Raw genomic sequence first — 24,021 nt, 5'->3', positions numbered from 1 at the left:
GGAGAAATTTCACGATACTGAAGGATTGTGCCAAATATCGAGCTTTGCAGTTAGAATGAATGTATGTCATTGATTTACTAGAATTTTCATGAATCATGTACAATGCTCTATCACTATCCATGAATGGTCCAGTTTACTCTGGAAAATTAGTGCACGGATGAGGCCTAATCAGTATTTCACACCCTTGTAATGCACTTAAACTCAACCTTCCTGTCTCATAACATGAGCAAGCCCGCAACTGTTCTGTTGATGTTTTTATGCAAGTGTAAAAGGCTGTCCAAGACTCGTTATGTACTGTATGTTATGTTATTTTTTTTTTTTTGTCACCTTCTATTCTTTGGACATATGAAATGGTGATGAGAGTTACACGAGCCTATTACGCTCTTATGTTTTCTTAGACAACGTCACTTGCTTGCTGAGTTTGCCCCTGCGTGCAAATCATGAATCAAGTGTCAGTAAGACCCATGTACCGCCTCGATCACAAATTGAAATGAAACTTTTTCTGCTTTTCTTTTTAAAAACTAGATAAACATGAAAAAAAGGAAAAAAAAGAAAAAAAGAAAAAAGATTTACAAAATCCTTGCTTCGGTCATTAAGGGATATTTGTTTGTTTTAGATTCAATAAATACAAACGTCCTTTCCCATTTGCACATGAAATTAATGAAGATGTATTTATACATTTATGCTAATTTAATAGGAATGCCAAAACCGACCACCGAAGCCTAGAACATATAGATTGTATTTAACAGCATTGATGAGTTAAGAGCATTTACAACATGTAGTTAGCATTCTAGAGTTGTTTGTGAAGGATTTTTTTTTGTGGACTTGTATTTTGTATTTGTGTATTGTACAATGTATCAACGTATAGATTTTTTTTGGTCATAAATGGCTATTTCCTGCACTCTATGCAATAGAATGTGGGTATAAAATGCACTCCTTTTGATTGAAAATGTTTGTCTGCTTATACAAAATCTACAGTACTTGATTGTATTGATACCACATCAATAAAAATGTTCTTGTATGTTGGCGTCAGACTGGTTTTTGCTCCCTGTCTGCTGCAGTGCTACATATTAAATATATTGCCTCATTAGGAATGCATGCGTCTGTCCGACCAGACCCTGAGTAGCTCCAGTAAGAGTTTTTATTGATGTTGAGTGTTGTGATTGTAGCAACAAAATCCACAATTGTAGACTTTTCTGTGTGGAGTTTGCATGTTCTGTGTGTGTGTGTGTGTGTGTGTGTGTGTGTGTGTGTGTGTGTGTGTGTGTGTGTGTGTGTGTGTGTGTGTGTGTGTGTGTGTGTGCGCGTGCGCGCGTGTAGGTTTTCTCACATGCATTTCATTTTAAATTGGTGTGAAGACTCATGCAAACCTCAGCTCGACAAAGAAGTATGTTGCAGGCAAAATAATTGAACACTAGGGGGGGATATACATTTAAAGCAAGACTGATCTGCTTAAACAGGCTGTTGCTTCCACCAGAGTGGTTTTAAACTAGATTTATATTCATATCCTGATGTGATACTACAACACATTTAAGGATATGATAAATCACAACAAATACTGCAGCAAGGAGTGAGAAATGGAAGAAACTAAACGTGAGCAAGCATAAAGATTGGCCTTTAGTGTTACTCTGTGGACATGCGGATATAGATATGCCTGGGTTGGGTTTTATAGAGTCTTGAGGGGTTCCTGAACTGATAATCTGACATGAGATTTTATATTAAGCACAAGAATAATATTACTTTCTGGAACTGACGTCACGATGGCGAGCAGCCGTCGTGATCCTCGTGCTCCCGGATTCTTCTTACGTCCTACTGACGCCACACACTCCGTGCTGCATTCCAGGCACCCGGGAAATCTCATCCCGAGGTTAACCACATGATGTGCATACGTGTGCTTTCGAGGTTCATTGAGGAGATTTTAGAAATTCACGATGAAAGGTTTGAACTATCAGCGATAACAATCGAAGGGAAACGAACTGCACAGCTTGACTTGACATTACGATTGGTTCCTGTCAGTTAAACACATTTAAATCAAATAGAAACACCACAACGGTCTTGTTTCGCACATTTTAAAGTGTTTAAATATTTAGAAATTATTAAAATTATGAAATCACAAACACAAACTGCAAAAAGTTGTCCTGCACCGATTTCGACATCCTGATTTCCGACGGTCCTTGAATGCATGGCTCCTCCCCTCTCAGTTCTCAGCCTCAGACCAGAATCCAGGCTGCCACATTGAAGAGGAACAAAAAGGCGACCTGACAGCGGCTCCAGCTCTCCCTCCACTTTCTCCGGCGCAGTCACGAGATTTCAATGTTCAGCCTGCTCTTTGTAAGTACTTACTTCACCGAAACGGAGCTCCTGAAGACGCTTTAAAAACGCGTCTCAGGTGTGGGTGAGCCCTGTTGAAAGTTGGGTTCGATCTTGTTTGCTGGGAGTAGACCAACCTGAAGCCGAAGTTGCACGAAGAGTAGACGTAGCCAGTGTGTAGCCACGTTAACGTTAGCTTCAAAAGCTTGGGTGGCTACAGGATTTCGCTACAGCTGGAAACTGTACAAACATGTATGGGTGTCCGTTTTTTAAGAAAAAATGTTTTTCTTCTGTCGGAGCGAGTCGCCTCGAAGTTCGTTGAGTGTTGACGTATCTCCGGTGAAAGCAAAGTGCGGAGCTAAGCTAGCCTGCTAGCGAACGTAGTAGCGCTTAGCTAGCTATCGCGGCTATGACTATTTCATAACAACAAGAAAAAAAAAATCAGTGACTGACGAAAAAACTGGAGCGATTTTATTCTTTTTTTTATTATTAGAATATATCGATTTCGCTTTGTGTTGATCACTGTGGTGTTTGTCTCCCAAGCTTGGCATCATACCGAAAACCTACAATATGGGCTGATGTGTCGGTGTAGGTAGCGTTAGCATTCGGCTTATTATCTATAATCAGTGTTTTGCTTTCCATATCAACAGTTGATCGGTTTGGTTCGAGACTAACCCCGTCCTCGGATGTCCGAGCAATTAAACATGTTATTGTGTTTTTTTTTTTTCCTTTTCTTTTTTTTCTTTGTGGTCTCGATAGACGTCAGTAGTTATGAAAAGCTTGGCTGGAGGTAACTGGTTGCTAGCGAAAGCTTCTTCCGCCCTTTGTGGTGAAATCTTGAGCCATAGCATGGCTGACCAGTTTCTGTGAAGCCATATGCCCCGTTTACACTTGATTTGCGTTGTGTTTCCTGTGTGATCGGTGTTTTTATCTACGGAGGTTTAAATAATCTCAATCTGCTGTCGAAACTGTGAACTATATACGAGTTGACTTGCCTCAGATCTCCTTTGCTGAGATGTAACTAACACTGGGGTTAGACGGCTCTGTAATTTAGCCTCCTCTGGTTTCCTAAAACGGAAAGCACCCGAGCATTTAGCCATGTGGGCTGTAGTGAAATGAGGAAATGCAGTTGGGGAGGAAGTTGACTGGAGCAGCTGTGACACTAAAAGGCCGCGGCTCATTCCCATGCCTCTCAGTTTTCAATTTATGACCTTCTAGTGATTCCACGCTCCTCTCACTGGGCGGCTACACAAACGACCAGGTTTAAACACTCATCAGCACAGGACGGATGAGTCAATGAGTAACTGGTGTAACAGGTAAGCTAATTATACATTCCTGCACATGAGTCACTTGCAAGGTGACCTAAATTCCCTCAGGAGTGTAGGGAAGTTGAGTTTGCCATTGTAGTTATCAGACTACACCTAAGGCTTGGCCATCCGGAGTTGAAATTGTAGTCTTAAAGAACAAATAACACAAGAGTGTCCCATTAATCCTGTAAGTCTTGATTAGCTGTTCATATTGTATGGTGAAAGTAGGCGTCTCCCACTCTTGACCTGCTTTTTTAATGGGCACATGATGCACTGGTTGATATCTGAATAGTATTCTCCTCTCAGAACAGCACATCCTGCAGTTACATGCAGTTCAAGAACTACCTGTCGCTCCACTCTCAGCAAAAAGTGTTTATTTGTAAACTGCATGGCTTGCATTGTTGCCCTTTTTGCTCTGACCTGAATCAAAAGACACATACTGAGTTGTGCTTGAATAAGTAGGTTGATGTTGCGAGCGCACCATGTTGGTGACTGCGTTATATTTTATACCAAGAACTGAGTAGTTCCTCTCTGGACTGCCCACATTGAAAAACGCTTCTTGTCAAGCGGGGAAGTTCTCAGCCTTGGTTACCGTAACTGTGAAAGGTGAACCCAGTGTACGGTAACCTGACGCCAGCCTACCGAGGAGGGTTACTGGGGGCGAAGAACACCTATGTTGTAGCCTGCTGGCATCCAGCCCATCTAGCCACGGGGTGACTGAGAGTGTTGAAAAGTTGGGTGGAAGAGGCCCATTCCACACTGACTGGCTTAACAGATTTGGTCAATTTAAAATCTGCTTCTTCCCTCTGGGTAGTCTGGTGGTGGTGAGAATGGATCACAAGCTTTGTTTTCTTTTTCTTTTTATATCTTTAGAAGTTGTGCTGAGTGGAAATCGGTTCCAAGTAGAAAACTGGGATTAGATGGTCACAATTTTTTTTTTTTTGTGTGCACTTTTGAAGCCATTTTAGTAAGAAAATGCATATGTGATTCTGCTCTAGTAGCCATGGGCACCTTTTGTGTGTGTGTTTGTTGTGCAGTGTGTTGGTTAATGAATCATGCCCCGCTCGGCGGAGTGTTCGTTTACTGTTGTTGCCACAGTGTTGGGATAAAGGAACGACACGGTCTCTGTTGCGCTGGCAGTGTCTGACAGATTGACACTTGTTGATGCTGCTGCATGGCTGCCAAGTGAAACTATAGCAACAGGTAGGATTAGGATCTTCTTCTATCATTTGTGTTTTTATTTAATGCTTCCAGCTTGAGCCAACAGTCAGCTTAGAAACAGTGGAGCTACTCTTTATCGTCACTGAATCACTGAATCTACTGTTTGTTGTTTATGACTGCTCACCGTTTCTGATTCAGGAAAGATTTGAAGCTGTTGTGGTGCAGAAAAGCCGGGTTACTGCTCAGAAAACGCTCCTGCTGTTTGCCCGGGAGCTTGTTTGATTATTTTTTTCCCCCCTTTCATTTCATTAAGGGGCTTATTGAGCGCTTGAAAAGTGTGACTACCACTCACAACACCGGCCTCTAACTAATGTACTCATTGTAGTTATAATCCTTAAAAAGATGGATTTGCAACCTGGAGCTAATCTAAGATCAGAGAATGTGATTTGTGCTCCAAGAAGTTGGTTCAGAAGTTAAAATTTCTCAGTCGAGGTGTTTGTGAAACCGTCGAAACTGGACCTTTGTCCACTTAATGTTGTACCTCTTCAGTTTTGCTTTGTGAATGTTTAAAAAAATGTACAATTGCTCTTCTCTCAACGCTTCACAAGGGACAACCAGTATTCCCTGCAGGAGCTCTTGTTGCCACCACAGAGATAATCGTTGGTATAGCAACAGGCATCCCCTGATGCCGCTGTCAGAAGGAGAAGTTGGTTTTCAAATGTCAGAAGAATTGATGTTCCAGTGGGACCCTGCACCTCGGAGCAAAAATGTGGACCTGAATGCTCTTCTCTGGCTCAAGCCTCGGCCTGTTGAACTGCAACGTGTCTCATTTCAGACAGTTCCTGAACTTTACACAAGGTTTTCTCTTGGTTTCAGTTTATGCCGAATTCTCATAGCAAGCATAACTATAAGGGTGGATGGTACACACTTGTAAACAATAACCCGCTGTCCCTTTAAGCAGTAAATTAGTTACGTTTTGCATGCAGTGGCCATCAGTCATTTACCAAAGTGGAGGCAAATTATAAGCTCAAATGTGGAAGGAACACCTTGTGTACCGGTTCATCCATTCAGCGTTATAATTCAATGTGTTTTGCTTTGCGATTCATTTTTCTGGCTGTTTTTGTTGTGCACTTCATGTGGAACTGATGTATTGGCTAACTTTGTGGAGGTGTGGCTCCTCTCGGGTGCCCTGGGAGATGGGATCCTGGAGGCGATTTAGGATTGTGACATGCGATTATGACTTATCAAAGGAGCTCAGATAGCTGGATATAGTTCTGTGACCCATATTCTCCATCTGGACTGGAAATGTTACTGTCCCATCTGGGGAGATCCTGCACACCAGCACTGGTGTATAGGATCCACCAGCATTCATACTGCCACTGTACTTAAATAACATTTAAAGAGTTTGTGACTTCAGTATCTGTCAGTAAAACTTTCAAAGCTGCTGGTGATTTAAGTTATCCACCCATAAAGTTGAGAAATTCAAGAGCGATAAAGTTACATCAATATTGGTTGAATGCCAAGGCTTACTTTTTGTTATCTTCATATAAAACTTTAAATTTCATAGAAAAACTCGGCAGGCTGAAGATTAAATAGGTGTATCAATGAAGGTCCTAATAGTTGTGTACTTTACACTCATATATGTGTTAACAGTTCCACCCAGTATGAAAGGTGCATTTACTAAGAAATTTACCATAAAATTTAAAATCATTCCCAAATTTCCTTTAAACAAGATGCTGTCTCCATCAACAATGTCTTTGTCAGGTTTTCTTCTTTCAAAATGAGAGGTATCGGCCAGAACAACTTTGGCGGTCAGGGCTAGACCGTCACACTTCCTGGTTCCAGAGCCAATCATGTGTGAGGTCCCCAGGTTGCCAAGCAAGCAGCGCAGCATTCCGTATTGTCTGACCGTGCCATTGGCCGCATGCCGAGTGCCACCGGCCGTGCTCAATGTGCCGTACGTATGTGGCTCCGACCATGCAGGATGTGCCGTGTGCGCGTCTACTCTGCAATGCACCTGCATTGTGTAAACTTACTTAAACTCTCCCAAAATGGCACCCTACACGGCTCTCTCCAAGGGGGAGGGGGAGAAATATGTTATGTGACGTAACGTTACTTATTACACCTCTAAGAAAATAATATTTACTGATTTCTATAACTTGTGCTTTTGCATAAGTGGAATTAGTATCTCACCAATGTCTTTTAACAAAAGTATCTGTATTTGAGCCTAAAATGGGAGTATTTCTGACACTTTGCAGTACACAAATGTATCAGAAGCATTGAAAGTGGAATGTCAATGTTTCTTCAAACCAAGCAAATGTTTAGTTCCTGTGCTTATCGCCAATGTGAATCAAATACAATGAATGCATTCCCTCATGGAACATGTGCAAAACAGTTTCTTCTTTAAAGTATAATTCCTGCTTTGTTTGAATCCTCAGTGCACAAAGAAGTCTCTGGTTATTGATTAAAAAGGTAAACTAAGGCCCCTTCAAAACTTGTGCGTCATGCGTCTTATCTAAGACTGAGTTGTTCTAAGTGGATGAGCTTTCAAAAGTCATTTCATGAACCATTGAAACATTAAGAAAAATTTGAACTGGTTCCCATTTTGGCTATTTAAGCACAGACAAAGGCTGTCCTCTAGAATGTTGTTCAGATTTTTAGACTCAGCAGGTTATTATTAAAATGGTGCAGTGTTTCCTTTACAAGAGCTGTGCTTGACTGAACTGCACAGAGATTAAATCATTTTTCTTAGGCAATGATGCCTTATTTTACTCTTTGATTTTATTTTTTTTTTCCTTTGGGGGGAGGGGGTCACGCCTGCATCTGATGGGAGTACACTTCAAGCTGCACTTATTCTCAACTAATATCCAGCATATGAGCCGTTTAGAGAACATCTACTGGTTATAGCTTGAACAGTCCCGCAGTCAGTCCTGCATCTCAGTCACATGGAACATCACTCTTCACAAGGGACGAATTGTTCATGTGTAGGAGCTAACAGTGTAAATTTGAGGGCAAAATGTTTGCTCGCTTCATTTTTCTCCAACTTGTTTTGCTAGTTTTTCATCTGTCGCCACAATTAGCCGGCTCCAGTCACGCCTGGATAAAGAGAGATGGATTGCTAAGCAGCATGGCTGTTTTGTACACTGTTCAAAACAAACCCAAATCTATAATTACTAAAGGTTCACGTCACGAAAGCAGTTCGGACTGACGTTCCAGGCCTTTAATGAGTTTTCATACACAGGTTGAACTTCCCATGAAGCAATCTGTTGATCGCCTTCTCTTCCAGTGACTCTTGTTTTCTTCTGCTTCAGGTGGTTTCTGTGCTTCCATCAGATACTGGTTTACCTCGATGAGACAATTTGCTGGCTGTAAATGTCACTGATATCTATGTCTAGCTGAGCTGGTTGACCGAAATGATTGAAATGTCTTTAAACATTCGGACATTCCCCTGAGCTTTGGCTCAGCAGACTACTGGGCTCGCAGTATGCTTCTTCATGTTTGATATTTCACCAAACCTTTTGTTGTAGTACCTTTTAGCTGAAATACCTGCTGTTGGTCCAATGTCAACAAAGAGTTTGTATTTCTTGACATCATTTGAACTCGAAATAAGACTTTCCCAGTTTTTGGCATTCATGTGCTCGTGTTTAATTTTGCGAGCGTGTGATTGAGCATGCAGCTATGGCAGCTACACTAAAGACAGAAAATGCCTTTGTGTTTTCCCCTGTTCACTTCTGTTTCTAAGGTAGTGGTCTCTTCAGTTCTTTCCCCCTCACCCCTCGTGAACTCACCCTCCCCCCCTAAGCGCTATCGGAGGCCTTTGATCGTCACACTGTTTATCTGTGCTCACTCAGAGGCTGCAAAGCAGTGTGATAAGTGGGCTTCACCATGTGTGAGTGTGCATGCTGGAAGGGGGGGGGGGCTTTTCTTGTTGGTGGAAAAACGGGGGGGGGGATACATGTTCTCTTGCCTCCGTTCTCTTGCCCAGTTTGTACTGACACACAGAGCCAGAACAACAAGTTCTCCACAGAAAGATCAACCGCTGTCCTGAGGGAGCCGAGAAAGATGGAACCTGTCGCGCTCAACAGGAGATAGAAAGAGGATGTCCGTTTATCATAATGTCAACAACATCCAGCTGGGCCGTCAAAAACAAATGGGTATTTTTTGTTTTTTCAGTTTGTCTCGAACACCTGGGCTTTTTTCCTGTGACATATTGCGAGTTTTTTTTTTTTTTTTCAGGCTTCAACCAGTAATTCATAATGATTTGGGAGAACTTTACAGCCACTAGCAGCTAAATGCATACCAAATATAATGTGGCCTGTTCAAAGTTACACCCATTCAGAGGTACTCATAAGTGGAACTCTGACTGGTTTGTAGATGTCCTTCAGGTAGACACGCGTCTGCTGTCATGGTTTGTATATTTTATAGATAAGTTGTTGTAGTATAGAAACTGTGACAAAAAATGTTTAGGAGAAATTGTGTGTAGTGTCTGTTAAAAGTGCTGTGGCTATAATGCTCATGTGGAAAAAGCCCAGGAGCATCTGCACTGGTGTATTTATGCTCAACTAAATGGTTTTTAAAGAAAACACTGCTGTCTACCGTTCCGAACGTCTGAATGAAAGTTCCTTTTTATGGTTCAGACCATCCCGACAGGCATGAGTCATTCTTGAGGAAACGTCTGCCAGTTAAACCGCCACTAAACTTCAAAGCTTATTAATATTTTAAGCTTGTCGGCCTGAAAACTCAAACGGTGCAAGAAAGTCAAGTTATTCTTGTCTTAACCTTACGATATATCATGTCTTTTTATTGATGTCCGTTTCTCTGGCCTTATATATTTTTACTGTGAATTTGACATATTAACATTATGCTTATTCACTGTTTTTATTTTTACCAACCAATGTAACATCTTTAAGCCCTCTGAGGCAACTGTTGTTGTGATACTGGGCTATACAAAAATAAATTGATTGAAATTGATTGATATAAACAAAGCGATTAGGGGTTATTTTAAAATTGGCCTTCCTATTCTTTTTTTTTTATTTTTTTTTGGTTAAGGCTCCGTTTACATGACAACGTTGTGACAACACTTTGTTCTTTTTAGAAAAACATAAAAGTCAAGTTCCAGCTTGAGAGCCGATTTGAAAAAGTCATGGGTGTGGTGGCTCCGAGCACTGTTGTGTAAAGGGACACCCGAAACGTGACGAAAGTTTTGCATTTACACTAATTTTCGTTGTCGTGTAAACAGAGCCTAAGAATTGGAATACTTGGAAGTGGCTTAATCATTGTGAGCATAGTTAAGCTGTTGTGTGAGTGGAGGAATCCAAGTTGTGGGCAGTGCAGTAGATTTTTTTTAATTTTTTTATTCTCGTTGAGGCGTGTTACTTTACCCCCAACCTATTTCTAGGCCTGATCGCACACTGTCCACCCACACACAGCCTGGAACAGTAGAGATGTGTAGCAAGTCTTAAAGGAATGTGCTTTTCAAAGCCATTAAACATTTACAATGCAAGATATCTCCGTTAAGATAGTGTCACATGTTTGTTGTACTCTCACTCTGCAATTTGTTGCATTTTCAACAGAAGTGAACGATATGATCTGCTCTATGGTTTTCTTTGTAGTTATTTTTTTTACAATGATGCTTCCTAAAGAGGCGGGGGCTATAGATCTGGATATAATCCTTCTCTAAAGCCCTGTTCATTATGTTTCAAACAACCGTCAGTCGGGCAGTCTGTGCATGGTTTCACAGTGACACAGGTAAACCCAGACATGACCAGCTCTGACTCATGTCACAATTAGAAGGCTTCGATGATGTCCAAAGTGCAGGCAGTCCTTGTTTTGTACATACAAAACATGTATTAAATTCGCCTGCCCATAAAAACAATCAACAGATGGAGTTGACCAATCTCTCAGCCTTTTTATGTCTGCGCTCTCCTTGTTTGGTGAGGTTTAGTGCAATAAATCGTAGATATGAGTGAAATAAATGATTGCGACTGTTTAGAGATAGTTGCAATGGTTGATTATCAGGTGTAATGCACTCTGCCTTACTACAGTGGAGCTGTGTTGCTCCTCAGTCCCTACACACACATACAGACATGGCAGGTGAAGAGAAGATGCTGTTCTTGGAAACGCTTGGATTCTTGGAAAACCAGTCACATGAACGCTGACAGTATCGAATCAACAAAACATGGAAGCCACGCAGGATTTGCTGACTGGAAATGTCACTCAGCTGAGCCTCCTGCTTTCTAATTCCCAAGAGTATGCAGCTCATGAGAGGCACCACAGAAGTTAGGGAACTCTGCTGGAGTTAAGTTTTGCATACAAGCTTCAGTCGCTCAAAGGTGTCTTGTCTGGGCATGCCTGGGGATTTGTGTCTTGCTCGTTACACTAGATCAACTAGTGAGGCTCAGAAAAAGGGAGCTGAACTAAAGTGGTTTGTTGTAGGGGGGTGTGTGTGCGCATGCTTGCCCCTTTAAGTATGATCGATGGAAAGAGTCATACACCTTCCTTTTATGTGTGCCCTGTTTGCTGAATGGTGCGGTGACCTGTCATGACACCCCCTCCCTCTTTGACAGGTCCCTTCAGTGTTGGACTGTGTCCTCAGAGTGCAGGGCGCCTTTTATTCAGTGTAAAGTGACCTCTCCTTTCCGAGGGCTCTCACTTAAACAGTGATACATTGTTTTGGGGTCGTTTTGACTTCAGGTACTCAGTATCAGCTGAATAATTAAGTATACACCCCTTTTTTTAAACATCACCAATATTAGTCGACTAAACCAATTCTTTAATTCTGTACAAAGCAATTTAACACTTATGGAGATCACCACTCGTCAGGCCGCAAAGTTTCCAGTAAGTTGGAGTATTTTAAGCATGAATGCATGGTGTTAAATTTGGACAGTTTTCTGAGCATTTCTCTTTTTTGTTTAGACTCGTCCACTCATCTTAAAATTTTTCGTTAAGCTGCCAGGAAAACCAGTAGTTGTAACAAATGCATGTGATCTGACTTGTGCATTACTGGTTCAACAAATATTCCTGAATGTGTCGCCCATAAAACATTGATATACTAGTGGTTTTTAGACCCATCAACTGAAGTATATTCGTGTATATTTTCATCTCACCCTGCCTCTGTGTCAGATGTCACTATTGCAATGGCCGCCAACTCATTTAGTTCTCACTTCATGTGATTATTGTTGTGAACTTGATCTGAGTGATGCCATCTTTATACATTCTGATTAGAGGACCCTTCTTTTGTTTATAACAAGTGTGACAACTGTTTGGTGCTCTGCAGATGTTGATGTTGCAATCAGTTGTTCTTGTTTTGGGCACTTGTAGTTCCCAAGGTGGTGAGGCCAGAGGTGGAAGACTGTTGATACCACTGCAGTAGTGTTGCCATGAGGGAGTTTTTTTTTTTTTCTTGGTGGTGGTGAAGGGTAACCTAGTGGGGTATCGGAACGATACTCAGACTTGCAACACACTGATAGAAACCACAAAACATGGCTCCCTCCCATAGCCCAGTTTGACATCGGTTTTCACACTTACACAAATGTGCACATACATTCACTCTGACTCGATCTGAATGTCCGTTGAAGTGTGAGAACACCCTGTGAGAAGGCATGTATGTGACTGTAAGGCTGTCACCAAGGCTCCCTGCCAACTGCTTTTTCTTTTCACAGCGTCACGTTAACATTTGAATAGTTATTATTAGTGGTTACTGCCCTTGTTCCTGGTGTTGCTGTGAGTGCAGTTCGGTTGCGGGCAGTCCCAACCCGAGGTGAGATCCACCCACTGAGCTTATCGGACGTCTGTTTGACGTCACTCAGAGCAACCAGCTGGTCCATTGGGCAGGTGTGATCCTGTTTTTTTTTTTTTTTTCTCCATTGGTTTGACTTCTCGACTTTTTCCCCGTTTTCCCTCTTGTTGTCCCTTGTTTATTTGAACTAAGCCCATTGTTTCGTCCTCCTTGGCATTTCTGATCCTCATGACATCTGACCAGTTTTTCTTTTTTTCTAAACTATTCTCTTGTCCCTATCCTCCTTGACATTTTGTCAGTTATCTTTTATTTGGCACCCACAGAGGCCACGGGAATGAAGACACGCCTCTGCGACACTTGGCTCTGGTGCTTTTCCCAATGATTCACCGCTTCCGTAGGTTTATTCGCAGCTCTCATTACTTTCCCGTGGATTGTCATCAATGAGATTCGCATCAGACTTATCTAAGGAGACTGCAGTACTTTGCTGTCACCTTGTATGTTTATGTTTATTAAAACTCATGCCCTGAGTAAATGGTGTGAGAGAGCGCCACAGCGTCGTCTTTCTCGAGCCGCCGTTGCGTCTGCCCTTTCAAACAGAACAGGGCTCTCCTCTGGTCTGCCCTCCTTTCTTCCTCTGCCTGGTGTCTGTGTTACCATGGATGGCAGGCGCCCCCCCGCCACTCCACTTGGAAGCCACACAGTGAATTAGCACTCCAGCTGCTTCAAGGCAGTACAGTCTGGTCATGCCCAGTCTGACTCCAGACAAAACATCGAGGGACACACAACCTCAAACCACCAGACGGGGATGCATGCAACACTAACATCTTTCGCAAGCGGAGAAGACGTCGCACTCAGACATTCCACATTTTGTGTGAAAGTCTGATGTATTTCATGTCTGCACACTTCAGCTCAGTGTTGTGTATGTGTGTGTGTGTGTTTTTTTTTTTTTTTTTTTTTAAATTTCTAATTTTAGAACACCTCCCTCCTCGCTCTTGTGGCAAATGTTTCGCCGGTCAGCCTGTGGCTATGTACGCTATGTACATGATGTACATAGTGCGTATACTGTATATAGTAGTAGTGGTGTGAGAGTCATGCAGATGGCCCACCTGACTGCTATCAGGTGTCAACTGGAGCGGCCCACTGCTTCAGCTTCCAGCTTCTGTAGTCCCACAGCAGTAAAAAAAGCCTTAACACAATAAAAGGCTTTCAATTAGCTGCCTCACTGTAGCGGTTTACTCTCCCTTCATGCACTTACACTGTGATGACTTTACAACTTCCACCCACAGTGTTCTGTCTTTTGTGGATGCGTTGAGCTTTGTTAAAGCTCATCTCTTCCTTTAAATCTCTTTTCATTCAGTCTATTAGACTAGACTCTATACTTTGTGGGTCACACAGTTCATCCTAAAATGATGCGTTGGCACTTTCCTGACACCCATGCTCTAGTTCCCATTCCTTTTTGCCACCTGTTTAAGGTCTGTATGTCCTTTTCTGTTCTGATACTGTGACTCTTATCAGCCCAAGGCGCTACTCCCAGCTCCTCCACGCCACATCTTTCTTCTTGCTCATGGTGAGAGCTTTCAAGGAGGGGTCAGCTGATTTGGGACGGGCTTCATATCAGCTCAGTCGGTCCCTTTCTGGCCCTATCACTCTCTCTCCGTGCTTCTCTTTATCCTGTTGCAGCTCCACTCCAGCAGCACAACACGTGATGTAGAGCAGAGCACCAAGGGAGTTTTCTCTGGGCCACTGAGTGGGCCTCTGCCTTTACTTGGTGACCTTTCTCCCAATTTAGAATATATGTTTGTACATAGACATGCATGAACTAAATGCTGACTGCCACCCGGATTTTCTTCACAAGTCTTTTTTTGTCATTTTGTGCAGAGATCATGCGCCACAGCTTAGACACTTAAGTTGTATCATTGCTTGCACTAAATTCAAGAAGATGCTTATGCTTAGATATGTTTTTCATTGAATTTTCATCTCATTGTTCTCGGTTTGGCCCTGGTAAAATGAAGGTGAAAAGAACCTTAATTTGGTGATGTAAATATGTATAAATAACTTTTAAATGAAACTTTGTAAACAAAGCGAGGATGATGTTGCATTCCAGAGTCAAATAGATGAAGTATGATGACTGCGTGGTGGAAAGAATTAGCATGAAAACAGTTTTGACAGTCAGTTTTGGAAAGAAAAAAAACATACCAGATGTTTGTAACAGGCTCTTTAAATGTTGAGTCAAAAGCTTATTTTGAAGTGAATTTGAAGTTATGATTGAAGTTCTTTCAAAATGCCACTGAAGTGATTAATCAGCAGCTTTGTTTACGTTGAAGTGAGTAGTTAGTTGTAGCTGTGATGCATGTTTGGTTTGGCCTCTGTGCAGTAAGGATGGTGTGAAGTATTATGTTCGAGTCGGTTGGAGGTTGCTTTCTCCTCCACGGGGTGTCAAAGCTTTTTAAGACACTTCTACTGGTTTCCTGTGTGGTTAAACATATCTTTGCTTCTGCAAACAAATTTGGTTTGTGTCTCCGTGTGTGTTTGTGCTCTTCTTCCTGCATCTGTGCTGTGTGTAACTGCAGAGCTAGTTTGCAAATTTCAAGAGAGATTTGCATGCATTCCCAACAGTGTTGTGAGAAAGCCGCGCTGGCCCGATGTCACCACGTCTAGCTTGCTTCCTTCTTTGTGAAGCACACTCGGGACAGGGGGCCAACATTTCAGTCTACAGATTTATACTCTCATTTATTGGCACGTATGTAAGCAAGCGGTGGTGTTGGGCAGAACATCTACTAATAGTTAATGTTTTCTTTTCATTTCTCTTTGAATAGCAAAAACACCAAAAAAATCCCCTCACCAGAGCTCAGCAGGAGCAATGATAGCAAGCATTATAATACACTGTGAATGGCTGGAATGAGGTAGATCAATATTTTACACCATCACATTCAACCCAAGCATTTATACATTAACCCTCACTGAACGACAGCTGTTAGTACGTAGTGCTGGCTCACCATGCTCAGGCTTGTTTGGTGTCGTTGAGCTGTGTTATCTTTTCAGACCGGGGAGGATAAGAGGCTAATCGTGACAATAAACCCACAAACATGCTTCTACTTAATTTTGTTGAAGGTAAAAGCTCCAGGAAGTTCATCTGGAAAACAATTAGCCAAGACGCCAAACCTCCAGAGCACTGTGTGTGGTGCACAGAGCCTCTTACTCAAGCATTTTAAAATCCAATATATTTTGAATATTGTGATTAGTCTTCAGATGGATCAGAATAGCTTTTGGGGATAGTTTGAGTACTTCAAGGGCTGTCCAACTGTGATCTTTTGAACTTGCAGATTATTGCGTCCACTAAGAGTTTGCATTGAAGGGAATATGTTAAAAAAAAAAAAAAGAGAGAGAGAGAGAGTCAGATAGTTCTTTTGTGAACTGCTTCTGTCTCTTTTTGTACACCAGTCACATGCTGAACCACAATTTAACTCTCAACCTGTGGGAATCACAAAATGCTCGGTTTACCATCATGTGACCGAAGGGGCTTGACTTCATTCTTTCTTTGTGCTCTTCTGTCAAATAACAGTTTTGGTTTGTTATCTGACAGAGTGTCACACAATGAAGACCTGTGGTCGAATTCCAATTTCACTGAACTTAACGCAGATGTCTCAGACTTTCTGCTCATGATCCCCCACCTTGCTGAGATGTTCACTTTCTGAATATTCTGTGAACTCTGAAGTCTGCCTTTTGTTGCCTTGCTGTCACCCTTTCATTGGCTGCACATAAAACACACACTTTATGAAGTCACTTTGTGCGCCTGGGCAGCCATCCACAATCCTGTTGCTTTTTATCTTTTTTACAAAACTGTCATTGCGGTGTCCCCGGTGTGTGTGTGTCACTCTGTTTGTTCTTGCGGCATTTTTTCTTGTTTCAGCTCCTTTTATGAGTATTTACACCCCTTGTAACTCATCTATCCTTTTTTCATTCCTGGAGGGTTAAAAGCTGATGACGACAAATTGAATAAACGTGTCGGGTCTTTGTCGGGCTTCAGTTGACGATATGAAGCGATGCCGCGCTCTGTTCGGTGCTCCTTGGGAGTGGTAGTTAAAGGCATTACAGAAAATTTCAACTTTCACATGAGGAAAAGAGAAAAGAATTAACACAGTTTTGAGTGCCCTTGTAACTGTTGCCAGCTATATAAATAAATAAATAAATAAATAATAACAAAACAATAAAATTCACGATGTATAATGGTTTGAAGTTGCAGGTAGAGGGTGAGGGGGCAAGAAAAAGGAAAAAAACAATATGGCTTTGGGTTTCTGACATTAAATGTTGCAGAGTTTGTTGAGACAAATTGAGGAGGGCCCATAAATTAAAGTTGAATAACCTGGAGGGAAACAAGGGAAGTACAGAGAGCCTTGTGTCATTCTCAAGTAGGTGAAAAGAGGGAGCGTGGGACTAAAATGCTGGAACTGTTTGAAGCCTTGCCCACCCTGTAATCCTCACCTTGTGACACGGTGCTGAAGTCCGGGCGTTTTTCCCTCCGCCCACCAGGTTGTGTGCGTAGTCGGCGTAGTGATAGCCAGCTCGCTTCATCCTCCCCCCTCCCCCCCCGTGCTGTTGCTCTGAGACGGCTCCAGCCAGTTTGTGGCGGCTGGGTTTAGACTGTCAAGGACTTGGCACAGTTCGGACAGGCTGCTCCCTGGCCAGTTGCAAACCAGACATTACCTGTTCTGGGAGACACTCTTAGGAAGCGTGTGTGTTATTTTCCACCGTGGTGACAGGTGGCCAATTGACCGTGATGTAATACAAACCTGGAAATGTGGAAACAATCGATATTGACCTCTTTGACTGAATGGGGATAAAAATCTTTCATGTTGTTTTATCGGTCAACATTGATTTCTGCAGTCTGCTTCACAGCAAAGCGATACCTGTGTTAAATTGTTATAGCCACACATATAAACTGCATACTTACAGCTTTTCCGAATATCTTCTGTGTTGATTTACGTCCATCCAGGAAGCAAATCATACAAATCAACATCTCGTTTACGTCATGACTAGTAGTAAACAAATAAAACGTGGCTATCAAGGGGAAGCGTTTGGACATTTACAGGGTAATTGATGGCAAGTGTGATCAACGGGGGCTGGTAAAATATGCAAGAAGTGTCTTTATTTATTTAGATACGTGCCCTTTCGTACTTTAATTTTACTACAATAATAAAAAATGTCTGGCGTAAATGTGTGTGTGTTTTGGTTTGTCTCACTGTTGCATCATGTGAACCCCATCTTGGGGTAAAGTGGTTAGTCGATGGATGGACGCTAACCGTGTTTTTTTTTTTTTCTTTCCTTTCTTTCTTTCCCATCTCTGCAGGGTTTCCGTGTTGACTTGAGCCGTACCTATATGGCGTGTGTGAGCGGAGAGTTCTGCCAGGCACAGCACCTCACCTCGGTGGAGAAGTGAATCGGCCGCCCCCTGAGGGACTACGCTGCCCAGAAGCCCCCCTGACAGCCGGCACACTTTAAGGAACTGCTGACTTTTCCAAAGGCCTGCTGGGATATTGCGTAGTCCTCGGCCCGACCGCCCCGCCCCGTCCCGACCAATACGAATAACCTTCACTTTCCACTTTCTCCTCAAGCAGCCAATCACAAACAGCTCTCCTGAATGGGGTAAACTGATTGGATGACTCCTGGATAGTCTCCTTTTTTTTTCTTTTCTTTTTTTTTTTTGAATTCCTTAGTTTTTTTTTTTTTTTTTTTGTATTCATTGATATTTTTATTTTTTACATCCTGGAAGACTAGTCGATCCTTTTTTGTTCCCCGTCTGTGTAAATCATCCCACAGTGACCGTCTGTTGTCATCCTGACCCATCCGTCTTCACATGTAGTCACTTATTTATTCTCCCCCCCACCCGAATAGTCTCCTCGCAGTCTTTGCTGACTTCTGAGCCAAAAGTCGCCTTTCGTTTTGTAAGAGTCTTTTTATTGTAATTGTTTTTTAAGCCGTCTCGCCAACATGAACCGCCCCGCTGCAGTCGAGATCACCTACGAGTGCATGAGGTTCCTCATCACCCACAACCCCACCAATGCCACGCTAAACAAGTTCACCGAGGTACGCTCTCATCTGTACATCAGCTCTTTATAATAATGCAACAGTCGCTCCAGAATCCTAAACTCCTCTCCCTGCCATGTCTTCCAGGAGCTGAAGAAGTTCAAGGTGAACACTCTGGTGAGAGTGTGCGATGCCACCTACGACAAGGCTCCGGTAGAAAAAGAGGGGATACAAGTCCTGGTGAGAATAGACACCAACGTTCACAAATTGAAAGTGTGTGCTCGTTGAGTTTTGCTGTTGACGTTCTAACCCTGACCTTCTCTGCTGAAGGACTGGCCCTTCGATGACGGAGCCCCCCCTCCCACCCAGATCGTGGATAACTGGCTCAAGTTGGTCAATAACAAGTTCAGAGAGGAACCCGGCTGCTGCATCGCCGTGCACTGCGTGGCAGGACTGGGCAGGTATGCAAGACTCTTGGACCTGTTTTGATCTGAAACTCTATTTTCAATGTATCTGTGTGTTTCATGTATGCTTCTGATAGCTAAACATAATCAGACAGTGTATCGACATGCTTTCATTCACACGTTGTTCATTGTTGTTTCCGTCCAGCCTCTTCTCCCGTGTGCACCGCAGCCCATTTGATCAGGTCCCTCTTCCTGTTTCCCCTTCCTGTCAGCATTATCTGGTTAGAGTGGTGATGTTTTGTTGCTCAGATCAGGGTTCATTTGATCTCCCCTCCAACGGCGGTGAGTCCAGACAGGAGCTGTCTGGGACGGCCGATGCACAGGCCGCACATCAGCATTGATCAGTTGCAGGCTATATGAGTTCAGATGCGTTTCTGTCTCCTAACCTTGCCGTCGTTTACTTGTTAGACTAGTTTGGAGTTCTGCAGAAGTCAGTTGCGCCTCGGGTTTTATGTTTCACTTGAGTGTCATGGAATCACGCCAAACCCAAACTAGTGAAGCGTCACAGCTTAGCCATGTTTATACAAACTATGACAATAAAAACCTTTCACCTTATAGATTTGAGTCATTGATTACTCAGTCATATTAATATAGAGGGAATACTCTGAAAGAGTACCTCCACAAAATCAGATTGAATGGTTGGTAGAGTTGATTTTAAATGACTGTCTATAATCCTGTTTTCTGCCCCGGCCTCTCCACACGGAAAAATCCTGTCAGCTTTTTTTATTGAGGGAACAAGAGCGACGCAAACAAGTTGGTCAACAGTAGTACGTCACCCCAGCAGTGCTTGATTGATCCCGCAGCTCTCTGCCTTTCATCTTCAGCACACACGAGTGACTCATTCAGTAACCTGAATGATTACCCCCCCCCTCTCTCCCAGCCTCCGTTTCAAGCTCTGTAAATAGACAATCAGCTGGTTGAATAAGCTATCACTCATTACAAAAGTCACTGGCTGGGGAGAGCTAGGAGGGGAGCGGAGCTGTGGCGTTTGTTCCACTGGTCATGAGGTTAAATGTGATTTGAATATGTGCGCAGTCAGAAAGTTGCGCTGAATAGCAAGTGCGAAAATAAAAAAATAAACCAAAAAAATAAAACAAAGGAAGGCAGAAGCACATGACGTGGGCAGAAGAGTGTGAAAATGTCTTTCCTGACCGCAAGAGCACAGTTAGCCAATCGCTTCTCAATGGCTCGGAGCATTTCGCATTGCTGTGGCATTCCAGAGGTTGTATAATTCCCCCAGTATTGGTTAGACTGGCATTTGCTGAATCCGCCCCCCTCCCCTCCACCCGTACTGCGCTCACTGTAATCTTCTGGGGTTTCCGTAGCCTCGCAGTCCCATCTCCTCCTGGCAGGCAGACACACACACGCACAGGCCCTCAGCGCGCCTTGCTTTTGTTGCTTGTCCTTTCGTTAATAGTAATCTCTTTACACTTGTTTCTTTCCGTCCTGTTATTTCTGCGCAAGAGAGACACGCAGCAGCAGCAGGAAGTGCTCCGTCAGCGCTGAGACCTGTCCTGCCGAGTGATCCCCCCCACCCCCCCAAGTTTTGGTGTTTATCTTTTCTCACCCTATCTCCTCCGCTGAGAAAAGAGAAGGCTGCCTTACCGTAACTTATCGCAGTCGTGTGTGTTTTTATGTGCGAAGGCTCATGGTGCGAGCGCTGTGCCCCAGCAGGGCAACGCTGAACTTGTGCCTCCCCCCGTCGATTTCCCAGGCTCCGTTTCCAAGGCTGAAACACCCCTCCTCCCCCCCTCCCTCCCCACCATATTACTATGGAGCCATGTGAAGCTTGGCATTTAATTTTCTGTCCTCCTTCTCTCCTCCAACGCCTCTCCCGGCCCGCTGGATTTCTCCGCCGCCTCGCAGAGCTCCGGTCTTGGTGGCCTTAGCCCTCATTGAGTGTGGGATGAAGTATGAGGATGCTGTGCAGTTCATAAGGCAGTAAGTACTTCTCTATATTTATTTATAGCTGGAATTTATGATTTTGTCGTAAACAGGTCGTTACCACGGACTGCGCTCATGAGGTTCATTCCTGTTAAAAGTGTTTCAAAGCTGTTCAAACACTCCAAAATGTTAGTGGGAATTCTGGAGCTTTGATGCAAAGTGAAGGCTGTGAAGAATTGGAGCAACTGAAATAAACATTCCACCTTCTAATTGAAAAAAAAAAAAAAGTCAACTTGGAAACTTGCAATCTAACTAATTTCAACATTCCTTGTACAGGTTAGAAAATGCAATTTCATGTTTCCATTCAGTTTTTAATATGCCCATTTACCACTGAAAGAGTGATTTGCAGTGTTTCTGCTGCAAATATCAAACGGTCAACGATTCCAAAACAAATGAAGTCGTGTAAACACTTGTGATGAGTTTAGCGCTGTCTGATTGAATTATGGACGAGCCAGAGTCACTTTGTTCTTCACCTTGTGATCAAACTCCATGAAAACGAACCCTCAGATTGCTTTCCACAGTCACAAATGTCCATTATGTCTGGTCACAAGATGAAAATTCACCCTGACGCTGCTCCTAAACACTGAAGTAGATATTTTTGGTGTACATAAACCCATCGGTTTGATGACAGGATGAAAACTGTGATCATGTAAAACACCTTAAGTGTCATCTTTGCTCTCTAGTCTCCAGCATCTTTTTAACTTTCTTTCCTTTTTTTTTTTTTTTTTCTTTCTTTCCTCCTTTCTGCCTCCCAGGAATAGACGTGGAGCCTTCAACTCCAAACAGCTACTTTACCTCGAGAAATACAGACCCAAAATGCGTCTGCGGTTCAAGGATACCAACGGCCACAACTGCTGCGTGCAGTAGGCCGCTCGCCACTGCATCGTTCTCGTGCGCATCTTAGCGGGGAGTCTCCCGGTATGGGGAGACGTTTGGAAAACAAAAAACAAAAAAATGAAGAGTGCTATAAGTAATTATTGTGGTGATTTGTTAACACTGAGTCATGGTTAATTGATCGGAGAGCAAGCGAGTGATCAAACGAATGAATCCAGATGTGGGGATCCACCAGCCGAACCAATGAATGGAAGTCTAAAGCACACAGAAAGGCCCGCCTCCCGGTTACACTGTTCAACCACGGGCCACAATTTAGCAACTTGAGTCCATCCTGTTTGTTTTTCTTTCGTTCTTTCTTTTTTCTTTTTTTTTTTTTTTTTTTTTTTTATTTCCTCAGTTGTAATCATGGGATAACAATGTTCTCTTTTTTTTTTTTTTTTTTTTTTTTTTTTACACAAACGTAAGATGAATTGTACTATTTCGTTTTTTTTTTTAATTTCCTCTCATTATTGAAATTATGATTAGGCCAAGATAATGTACCTTTTTAAAGAAAAGAAACCCCAACATTTTTAAACTTTGAACACACGTTGTGACTCTTTTTTTTTTTTTTTTTTTTTTGCACAAAACTCAAAGGTTCACCTGAAAATGCAGTAATTCTTTTTTTTCTTTTCATTTTTACCCTTCACTTGCTTAGAGTCACTTTCAATTTTAGGGGTTCACTGACTTGGAGTATGTCTGCAATATTTATTCACAAGATATGTGTGGCAGAGTTTTGCAGGGGCAAGGACACTTTGTTTTCCAATATTTCGTCAATATTCTTTTGAGAGCCATGTCTTCTTCTTCTTCTCTGTCTCTCTTTTTTTTTTTGTCTCTTTATCTTGTTGGAGTGCAATAATCAGTCCACCTCAGTTAAGCCCACCAAATCCTGCAGAGCAACACACACACACACACACACACACACTCACACATACATACACGTGTACACACACACACACACACACACACACACACACACACACTCACACATACATACATACACGTGTACACGCACACACACACAAACACACACATACCCACCACCAACAGTCATACAGGATAAAGGAAAAAAAAACTGCTACAACAGGTACTTCTCCTGCTTTCATTCACTCGGTAACGGGGACACAGCAGTCGGACCTCCCGTTACCTTAAACTCGTACACCGAGCCTGCGATCCAACCTGAAAGACAATGTGGAGAAGAATGAAAATGGTCAGTTTTTTATCATTGTACCCATTTTGAAAAAAAAAAAAAAAAAAATCCCCAATTCGTATTGGTTCTTTAAAGATAAATAAATGGAAATAAAAAGCATTTCTGTGTCTTTTGTCTTCTTTTCTTTTGTGATCCATAGGCAACATAACTCCCTCAATGTTAACAAGATGTTAATTTTAAATATTTTTCTCTTTGTTTACATAGCCTACAACTGGTTTCTGTGGTTCAGCAGAAAATTTCATCTTATCTTCCAACTATCTTCCTTCACACACAATAAGTTGAGTAATAAGGAGGTTCAGCAGGATTAAGTATTTACTCCACTTCTTCCTTTTCATAATGAATTCCCCCCCTAACATGGGGGGAAAGTATTTCTCCTGTAATAGAACTTCCATAGATTTAAATCACAAATTTTATTCCTTTGTCGTTTTAGCTCAAAGTCTAGTAAACAAACAACACAGCACGCTTTTTACGAGTAAATTAGTTTTCCTATTTTTTCTGTAACTAAACCCAATAAATACCTATGGAACTTAAAAACATAAAAGGTGAGAAATCCCTGTACCCCACAGCATCCTTCAAACTGTTCCCAGACCAGCCGAGAGCTGTAGTCTCTCCAGAGATTCCTCTCCCGCCTGTCGGACGTGCCTGACCAGGCATCCGGACACCTCGACCGGCTCCTCTCATCGTGGACGAGCAGCAGCTCAACTCTGAATCTCTCCTTTAAACCCATCTCGCTCTTCATTCATTTTCCCACAAATGAAAGGACAGGATGAGAGACTCCTGTACGTGAATGAAGCCGACTGCTGAAATTCTTCTCCTTCCTCTTTTTTTTTGCTGTTGAACATCCTTCAAATGTCATTTTCAGTGACCTTCAGTGGTGCCACCTTGCTGCGGGTGATCGTCGTGCTCAGTGGTTCCTGGACAGCATGTGTTTGTGAGACATGTCAGTCACGGGCTGCACTGCATGTCCTCTCTCCCCGGTCGAGAGTGACTCAG

At 42.6% G+C, this 24,021-nt stretch overlaps 1 protein-coding gene across 1 annotated transcript; it reads left to right on the top strand.

Moving 5' to 3' along the window:
* Positions 1-2,212: 2,212 nt before the first annotated feature.
* On the top strand, positions 2,213-23,104 carry ptp4a2b (protein tyrosine phosphatase 4A2b). The gene is made up of 7 exons (XM_030082355.1): positions 2,213-2,331; positions 17,864-18,159; positions 18,492-18,600; positions 18,688-18,780; positions 18,871-19,001; positions 20,871-20,945; positions 21,704-23,104. The coding sequence occupies exons 2-7, from the start codon at positions 18,155-18,157 to the stop codon at positions 21,813-21,815; spliced, it is 525 nt and encodes a 174-aa protein (XP_029938215.1). The 5' UTR covers positions 2,213-2,331; positions 17,864-18,154; the 3' UTR covers positions 21,816-23,104.
* The last annotated feature ends 917 nt before the right edge of the window (positions 23,105-24,021 follow it).

Source organism: Salarias fasciatus, chromosome 22 (assembly GCF_902148845.1).
Source record: "Salarias fasciatus chromosome 22, fSalaFa1.1, whole genome shotgun sequence".
Taxonomy (NCBI): Eukaryota; Metazoa; Chordata; class Actinopteri; order Blenniiformes; family Blenniidae; genus Salarias; species Salarias fasciatus.
The sequence above is the reverse complement of the archived record's forward strand: the minus strand, read 5'-3'. Positions and strand labels throughout refer to the sequence as shown.

What these genes read in the sequence shown, in the direction of transcription:
- ptp4a2b (XM_030082355.1), top strand. An exon ending in TGCGTGGCAGGACTGGGCAG is followed by an intron (nt 19,002 to 20,870) that starts GTATGCAAGACT and finishes GCCGCCTCGCAG; the next exon opens with AGCTCCGGTCTTGGTGGCCT. An exon ending in GCTGTGCAGTTCATAAGGCA is followed by an intron (nt 20,946 to 21,703) that starts GTAAGTACTTCT and finishes TCTGCCTCCCAG; the next exon opens with GAATAGACGTGGAGCCTTCA.